Genomic DNA, 9,704 nt, shown 5'->3' with positions numbered 1-9,704 from the left:
GGTTTCCCTGGTCCAGGGCATGGGTGTTCGTGTACATTTACTTGTTACATTTGTTGAATACCTCGGTATAAAATGGCCAATAAGAGCTGTATCTGGTGGTTTGAGAATAAAATAAAAAAGAAACTTTTTTTATACATTAATTCCATCAGAAAATAAATGGACGATCAACACTTTGGATGAAGACTGATGGATTTAAAATTAATATGTAGTGCTTAATTTAAAAAAAATATCACAAAAGAAAAATTGTAGTCAATAAGAAAATTTTATGATTCCAATCTATTAATGAAATGAAAAATCTTTACTATTGAATGTACGAAAAACTTGTGCATTTATTTACAAGAATCATGTGTACAAGACTATGAAATTCTTGTAAAATATTCATTTTCCCACTCTTTGTATAACCTTTTGTACAAATTTCAAATTCAGGTAAGTGGGAATAATATGCTCGAGTTACTGTGATCACAGTACAAAAATCTTTCAGATTTGTTGTCTACAAATCACATCACACCGTTCAAACATTCACTCATTCAAACCACTGGACACTTCCTCACAACACTCACGCACTCCCAATGTGGGAGGATTTCATAAGTCAACACAAATATGGATAACCTTCATTGACTGGCATTCCCAGCTGATATAGTCATAATCCATATTTTACAGGTAAGAAACAATTTCATGATAAAATATGCACTACGATGCAACAATTTCAAACAAATGTAAACTCAGTTCTTTGTTAACAAACTGTGGCAAAAACATCACCCATGACATCCTCGTTTTGCGGGCGTCTTTTCTCAATATTTATAAGTAATAAATTCACATTTGCCACTGTCACTTACTACATGGTCCATGTATAAAATGGTTGAAAAAGTACAGAGTACATAATGCCAAGCATACTCTTCATTTGGTCAATCACTGTCAGACCCAACTGGGTTGGCCTTTTTTCTCTTTTTGGCTTGCTTTGGCTTAACAATTTCTTCCTCCTGCAATATAAAAGCATGAACTTGTATCACATCGGAAATTTTTGAGAAGTATAAGAACCTTTGAGAATGGCATCAATGTGTAGATACCAATTGAGCAATAAATACAGTGACATACATCTAAATGCCTAAATGTATGTCTGTCTCTGGCTATTCATAGGGGGCAGATATCTGGACAATTACAGTGCAGTTTTTATGAGCCGAAACACTGTCATTTAATACAAATTTAATATTTTTTAGTGGCTTTCAACATCTTTTTCTTTTTTAAATACAGAAATAATACTCTTTTAGCTTAAAAACTTCCAGTGAAAAAAAGATAATTCTGGTCCATCTAGTGAGTGGTGATGGTTTTCCGGGTTTACACCGCGTTGATCAACAACCGTTATCAACAATCGTTATCAACGCGGTGTAAACCCGGAAAACCATCACCAATCAACTAACCGCGGAAGCCTCCGTAACCATCTAGTGAGTATTGGCATCTCCATTACTGAAACCAAATGTAAAAACAAACTTTGAAACAATACTTTTTTAGCATAAACATTCATAATGAAAAACTTGTAAATTGCTGTCCCTGTTATGACTATTAGGATCGTCATTATCCAAACAACCTTTAAAACAAATATTAAAACAAAACAAACTAAATACTGGATACAATACCCTTTTAGTACCGATGATACTCTGAACGAAAACCTTGTTAATTGTCTGTGTAATTGGCACCATTCAACAATTGGCATCTTGCCGTTGTCCATCCAGCCATTGTTTGGAGTAATAAGATATTTTGAAGGATAATGCTCAAGCGTATTCCTTACTGTCTCACAAAATTCAAAGGAGAAACTGAAGCTATATTGTCGGAAAACTGACTAACCTAAAGGACCGCATTCTTAAATACCTCTCATCTCCCCTTAGACTTCTGTGCTACATTGTAGATAAGCTTCCCTACTTTGTAAGTGCCACTGTTCAGAATCTCCTTCCTCCCTTCCTACTTCAATAATGGGATAGTGCGGAATACCAACATATTTTCCATTGTTTGACCCCAGTGTCCAGTGCAATGCTACAGTTGTGCCCATTAGGGCTTGCCTTTCTCCCAATCCAAGAACCTTTTGTCTACAGAGTCCTGGTGACAAATTTGGGCCTTAGTCACCAAAATAAATTATTCAAAGCCAATTCTAGAATAATTCTATACCCCTAACAGACCAAACCATTTAATTTGTAGACCCATCAAGCTTGAGAATAGAAGTCAAAGAGGTCCCCAATTATCCCCCTCCGTCTAACTCCCTTACCAACATTACTCTAAGAGCTTAATCTTACCTAGCTACTTGAGTCTTTTCCTTACCTTCTACTCTCTCCTAACTCTTCTTACACTACTATCTCCTCTCGAAAGTCAGAGCAGAACCCATGGCTTACCATTTCACAACATCCAAAGTAAGGAATGAAGGGTAACTATAAAAAGGAAGGACCAATAATCTGTCGACCAAAAAGGTGTTCCTCCCAATTTGATTGATGTTTTTATCTTCATGAGTTCTTTATGAGCAATGGGCTTTTAAAAAATGGTGTATGTTACTTGGAGGAAGGAAAATTTTTGAAGAATAACACATTACTCTGTGATAAGAGGTTATTAGGGGAAATATACATTTCCTTCTGTCAAATCCATTATTAAGAATGCCTGCTATTAGGTGTTAGTTCCCTAACGCTCAATGTTCTGCTGCCCAAATCTAAGAAACAGTGTGTAAATGGGGGGTACATATCGGCTATTTGGTGGTGTCCAGAGAGGAAGGTTTAACTGCATCAAATTGCAAACAGTTGTTACGATATTTACGACCAATTATCAATAGGCTCTTATTGAATACATACTTCAGGGTCTTTTGTCACTAATTTGCAGTTACTTCTTGTTCCATGTTTTTACATTTCATCCACATTCATACATGTCACATTCATACACAAACCTACTTGCACAAGTTCCCTATAACCTCTGATATTCATGATCATGATACCAGGACTAGAAATCACCTAAGTGTTTTACCTATTCTCACTAAGATAGCTTTGCTGGAATCTTGTGAAATGGGTCTCACACTGCACAACAAACTATCTGAACATTTGACTCAAATAAATTGTATCAATAGCTTTAATTCCAAACTTCAAAAACTTTATGAATATATGTTTTGGGATAACCTGTTGAGTTCCTATACTTTAATAAGAACTGCGCTGCACATTTTTGGTCTGCCTCTTACTGCATTACAAACTGATTCTTAACCCATGATGATTGCAAGAGCCAGGAAAAAATGGTTCTCGCGATAATAATAAACCCTTGCAATTAGCTTTTGAAACAATATGAAAACCTATGAAGATGCTAGCGGATAGGAGAGTGGAATGGAGAGCCACAGCAAACAAACTTAGGATTGTTGACTTATAACGATGAATCAGCTTTTGGATTAACCTTCTTTTTTGAAATGTGTTTGAACAGTATTCACCTCACAAATCATGCCCAAAAAATACAACAACCTTTTTACCCTGCTTTATCACTTTCAGCCCGAAGGTAAAAATTTTAACTTTGCCTAGATCCGAAAATTTTTTAGTAGTGAAGTCGGCCGTCATTCTATTGATAACGCTCGGATCTGGGCAGTGTCTGGTGCGTCATCTATAGATGACACTCGGTCTCAAAGTGTTAAACAAAAAAGGAGCTCTGTTTGAAGCTCTGAAAACAGTAGACCTACTTCAAGTGCTATTTTTTATAACTTCTCCATGTGTTGATATTTGAGCCCATACAATGAAAAAACTGGACTCATAAATGCATATCCCAGGGTAGAATTTCGTAATGATTTTATAAGTGCCAAAAATTGTAATTAAAGAAATATCTCCCAATTTTGTTGCAAACAGATAATTAGGAACGAACCCTCACATATTTGACAAGTATTGGAATTACAATAAAAAATCTATTTTTGTCATTTTAATGCTAGTATGTAAATCTATTTATCTCAGAGTTCCACCGATTGTGAGATGGTTAGGGGAAATGATGCTGAGTAAGATTGCCTATTTGACCTTTGGTGGTGAACCCTGCAGGAATGCCCGATTCATACAAGTATGTATCGGCTTAGCATCAAGCTCATAGTTTCTCTTTTTCCCAATCGTAACTAGCTGTCCTTGGCACATCTCTCTTGGTCAAAAAATTCAATGAATAAATACAAGTTAAAATACACACAATATAAACACAATTTGCTGATATTGGATGAACACCAAAGGCGGCATAACAGGGTACTACACATTCTATGCTGCCTAGAGCTCTGCCGGACATAAATGATAAGCCAAATAGTGAAATTAAGTGAGTCTTTATAGGAGCTGAACAACTGATGAGAGATTTTCCACTAGGTGCAAAGAAAATATTTTGACAACTTCAAGTGACTTGCCTCTGAAGATGAAAACCATAGTATGCATACCTTTTTCTTGTGGCGGAGAAAAAAAAAGTTACTATGGCAAGAATCGACCTTATAACATTGAGATTGGTAGATAGCGGTGCCATCCACAACACCACTACTTCATTTACTAGAGGTCATGCTCTTATATATGAATATTCCGGTCAGCCTCTTCTTATTATTTCTGATGAAGCGTTCACGAGCATAAGAACCAAAACAATAAGTTTTCTCAGGCAATCCAACACATTTAACCCTTTCCAGACGGCGGAGTTTTCGTCTTAGCATGACTGTTGTACTGCGCTCCAAGAGACTTCTTTCTCGTGGTATGGAGCATTTTTGGAGGGCATTCGTTAAGAAGGGTCTCGCTGAACCTTTTTCGACCCCTCCACGCTGGGACTTCGCATTATCTCGGACTCCGAGAGTAGTTGTGCTCCCTCCTTTCCGGGTTTACGACCATACCTGCGGCATTGGTTCGCGGTCAACTTATGTATTGCTTATATGTATTTAGCAAATGGATAATTGTTGCTTGGAGGTAAATTGCAGACTTTGAATTTTCAAATTTTAAACGAAGTTCTAAGGCCAATATTAGCGCATTTAATGCAGCAACAATTTCCATGTTGATGTTTATACATAACTCGAGATATAAATTAATATTTATCGTAGAAATTCGTTTAAAAATTGTAAACGCTGCTCAAAAGACAAATAATTCAATTCTTAGTTTATTTTTCTTGAGAAATGAACAAATATTTATTTCGAAACCTGACTGGATGAACAATTGTATGACCGCTGTCCCTTACCGCTAAGAGGGGTTATAAAAGACGAGGGGTCCAGGTACCTACTCCCGGATTCCGAGGGTAAATCCTAAGCCCCGCAGGGTTGGGTCCCGAGACAAAGACGACAAAAGTTCTGCTCAAGGAAATGCATTTATAAGAGCCCGCTCTCTCATTGTATGGACTCATATGATTACACAGGGAAGTTTATGAAAAAATGGGGGTTAGAGGTGGGGCACCAGGTTCAAAAGCATTAACAAGCACAATCTTTTTCATTAAAAAAGGAGGGAGGGGGTCCATAAATCACCAAAATCACCTCACTTAATTAGTGGATGTCCCCTTACTGGACGTTTTGAATTGCCCTTAGGGGTGGATTAAAGAGATTACAATGAAATATTTAGCTGAGGTACAATTTATACTTACCTCACTGGTATCTTCTGATGTTTCCGACATTTCTTTGACCACCCGGCTCTTGGCGGTTCCCTTATTGCTGGCACTATGCCCACCACCTCCTTTCCGTCCTCTTCCCCCACCACTCCCTTTGCCACTACTCGATGTCTTCGTCTCCACTGGTGGCTCTTCCACTTCCGCAAGGGCAAACAAGTCACTGAAACGTTTCTTCTGAGTCTCCGTGCATGCTGACTGAGCTCTGTTCAGGGCCCTTTGTATACTGTCTAATGAAAAAAAATGACTTTGCCGACAACACTGTCTCAGTTGGTCCAAATGAGCAAGAACTTGCTCGGGAGGAGGTCCAGATGTGGCACTTACTGAAGATGCACTCGCACCCTTGTTACCAGGATTGCCACGCTTTCTCTTATTTGGAGACGATGTTGCTGAGTGGCGAACTAAAAGTCCAGAAATAAGCTCTCCCAATAAGTCTTCGTGCTCCTGAGACCAGTATTTCAGGGCAGACACAACAAACACATCCTCACTCCTCACTTCACGAGCTAATAATTGCTTTAAAATTTCAACAGTAGGCCTAAAAAAAGATAGAAAAAATTATTCAATAAAACAAAACCAGAGTATGAATTGAAATATTTTGAAGAGGTACAGCAAAGTTATAATATGGTTAAATAAACATTTCAGGCTTTTAGGCAATTAGTTACATTCATAATAGAAATAACTTAGATTTAAATTTATTTCTTTTAAACACTTTTAATTTATAAATTGACCGAGGTTTCCAAATCAGTTGATAGCCCAACTGTATTAAAACCTATGTAGGTTTAGAAATTAAAAATGTGAATTTAAAACAATGTTATTGCTCATTTTGATATGGAGTAACTTCATTCAAAATGCAATTAGAAAATCACATGTAGAAATTCATTTTAAAAAATAGATGAAATTTTATTCAGGAATGCAAAAACAAATTAAGTACAGTAGATTTTGGTTAATGGGACCACCGGTTATTTGGGACAGCCGCTTAATTGGGGCAAATCTTGAAGAACAGAACCCAATGGCAGAATATCCTAGAGTTTCCTCCGCTTAAATGGGACAGTATGCCATTTTATTGGACCATGAGTCAGTGACTTTGACTCTGTACTTAATATGAAATTAATTTTTTTTGTATCAGAATACCATTTTTTTAAAATAATCTCCTCCATGAATGTAGTCTTATTTCTCACAAAGGTACCCATTATAGTATTTTTAAAGCTCTTATTGTTATTACTATCCGTAGGAGGATTCGGATTCCATTTCCTGACTATGACAATGATAGAATGAGCCCAGGATAGTGAGAAAGAAGTAGTGACATCCGTGGTGAGGATATACGAGTGGGTACTGGCCAATTTCTTGGGATTACTGGCCAATGTTGAACAGTGGAGACTAGTCGAGATGCACAATGTTGCTTACCAAGAGCTTTTTGTTTCCAACATCTTGCACAAAATTCAACTGACTCCTGTGGTCTATCCCCTCTCCCCCTTTCCACTATACAACTGAGCTATCACCATTAGAAGAAGTTGTGAGTGCAGAGGAGTGGAAATTGAACTAACTGCCCTGATTACTCAAGAATTTTTGTGCTGATGATATTTACAACACCGATGAAACGGGACTATATTACCGAGCAACACCAAATGGCTCTCTTTGTTGCAGTTATGTAGGACTAACAGGCTCTAAAAAAGCAAAGGATCACATCAGTGTTTTGTGTTGTTCAAATGCTTCCGGAACTGATATAAAAACTCTTCTGGTTATTGGGAAAAGTGCTTAGCCTTGATACTTTTAAGGGTTAATAAGTAGCAGTTAACCAGTGGAGTACCACGCCAATAGCAATGCATGGATGACTGCGAGCCTCTTTATGCAATGGTTGACCAGTTAGGATAAAGAATTAGCACGAAAACAAAGAAAGGTTCTACTTGTACTTGATAACTGTGCATGCATCTTGCTCAAGTGATTTAAAAAATATTCAGTTGGAATTCTGCCCCCAAACACAACATCCTCGGTGTAACCTATGGATGTGGAGATCATCAAAAATTTGAAAACAATTTGCCGTGGGAAATTAGTAAATTGTATTCTAGAATCTACAGAAGATAACCTTCTGACATCGTCATTCACCGCCTACGAAGTAAGTTCAAAGGTGAACATTCTGCAGGCGATAATGCTTCTGGCTGAAAGCTGATGAGATGTCACCTGCCAACAATCAAATTTTTTTTCATTGAGGTTTCAAACATTCCAATGCAGTTTTCAACATTCTAGCAGAACCTGAAAGTGAATTCAACTCAAAACTGCACCAAATAACTAGCCATGAAGAGTTCGATAATATCGACTGCAATTTGGACTGCTATGGCACCAATGAAAACTGTGAAGTTGATATTACTGAAACCATATTCTACAGGCAACAAGGTGAAGCTGAAAGTGAGGATAGTGATGGAGATGAAATCGCACCTGAGCTTAGCTGAGTGACATCTCAGGATGCAAGGATGTTCATTGAGGTGTTACGACTCTTCTTTATACAAGAGGGCAACGAAGGTAGCCCAATGTTGCCATTGGAGGTCTGTGCCGATTTTGTTAGAATTTATTCGATTTTGTTTGAATTTCATAGAAAAATTCCTCGGACGAGGAGATACGATTTGAACAGTAAGTACTTATATATTCATAAGTAAATGAAATATATAGGAATCACGTATTCTTACCTAATTACCAACGCGTTTTTCTTTAAAAACTTAGTTAAAAGCATCATCCAGCGTCATCTGAGGCTATGACAAATAGTTTCAACTAAGATTTATAGAATTCTTGAAAAGTTTTAATTATTTAACTATTCTAGCTCATTTATTAAGCATATTAATAGTTAAATAAATGTTGTTTGCTCTATAAACATTATTTAGTCTTCTTTCTATCATTCCAACGCTTGTTAATGCCCATAAACAGGATAGTTCTCCTAAATGGGACAGCCGCTTAGTTGGGGAAAAGTGCGACTGTCCCGATACGTCCCAATTAACCGGAATCTACTCTACTAAAAATAGTTAACCCTCATATCTTCTAAGGAACTGAGATATTAGTTTTTAAAATACACGCCAACATGGCCATTCACGTAACAGTTTGGATTTCAGGCACACAGCATTAATAACAAGGATTTTCAGCATAAGCTAAGCTTACAGATAATCTAAGGGATTGCGAATACCCAAAATGATTTCAGTAAAACATTTATTATGTGCACAGGCTAAATCATCCATTATATGTAATATATTGCAAGGTTTGTGAGTCCAGCACCTAATTGACTTCCAAATGACAGAACTATGCTAATGCCTAACTGCTCCAATGCTTACATCTTGCTCAATACGTTCTCTTCATTGCCAAGAGAACAGGCCCATGAAACTTCTCAGTTTAAGCAAATGACTCAAAGAGTACTACATGAGGCAGAGAAATAGAAACCGATTCTAATGAAAAAGAATTGCTGAAAGCAAACTGATTATTGAATTATTAGCATATCATTGTGTTTATGACATTGGTTTATCCACCCAATCATCAAATATACAAATTATTTCTGGGGCAATGGAATAACCTACATACTTAAGATTCCTTAAGCCCAGCCTCTGATTTCAAAATGACTAGTATAGATAGTTTTTCCTTAATTTTCATGAGATATTAATGACACATTGCTATAATAAATCAATCTTTCAATTGATAAATTTCAAAAGTTTCATTTCACTGAAACCAAAGCGTACACTCAAATCTCAAATTTATGTATACTCCGAACACCAAATTATGATCCTTAATGCCATCATTAAATCTAGCATTAATTTAATCATAGGATTCTCTGATTCAGACAGTCCTCTCGTAGGAAAGCGGTCTGAATTTCACGGCTCCGTGCCGGAAACGGCAGCCAGCGAAAAGATATTTTGAAGTTTATTTCACGGCATAGACTCACGGCCTCTTTTTGCCGCTTTTAGACGACCCAGTTTCGCTGTGGCCGTCGTCAACAGCACGGCGCCGTGCTTTCAAATAACCATTGGTCTCAATTAGTGATGGGTCGATTCCAAAATTTTATCGATTCCGATCCCGATTCCGATTCTGACATTTCGATTCCGATTCTACCGATACCGATTCCATCGATTCTG

The 9,704-nt window shown here is 37.2% G+C and overlaps 1 protein-coding gene across 1 annotated transcript in view; it reads right to left on the bottom strand.

The window, feature by feature from the left end:
• Positions 1 to 304: 304 nt before the first annotated feature.
• LOC124167246 (integrator complex subunit 3) overlaps positions 305 to 9,704 on the bottom strand; it is a 36,911-nt gene continuing 27,511 nt past the window's right edge. Inside the window, exons 15-16 of the mRNA XM_046545131.1 lie at positions 5,578 to 6,133; positions 305 to 980 (exon numbers count right to left, since the gene is read on the bottom strand). Coding sequence (XP_046401087.1) covers positions 906 to 980; positions 5,578 to 6,133 — 631 coding nt within the window. The 3' untranslated portion in view covers positions 305 to 905. The remainder of the gene's footprint in view (positions 981 to 5,577; positions 6,134 to 9,704) is intronic.

This window comes from Ischnura elegans, chromosome 10 (genome assembly GCF_921293095.1).
Source record: "Ischnura elegans chromosome 10, ioIscEleg1.1, whole genome shotgun sequence".
NCBI lineage: Eukaryota > Metazoa > Arthropoda > Insecta > Odonata > Coenagrionidae > Ischnura > Ischnura elegans.
This window is presented reverse-complemented; position numbering and strand designations above follow the sequence as displayed.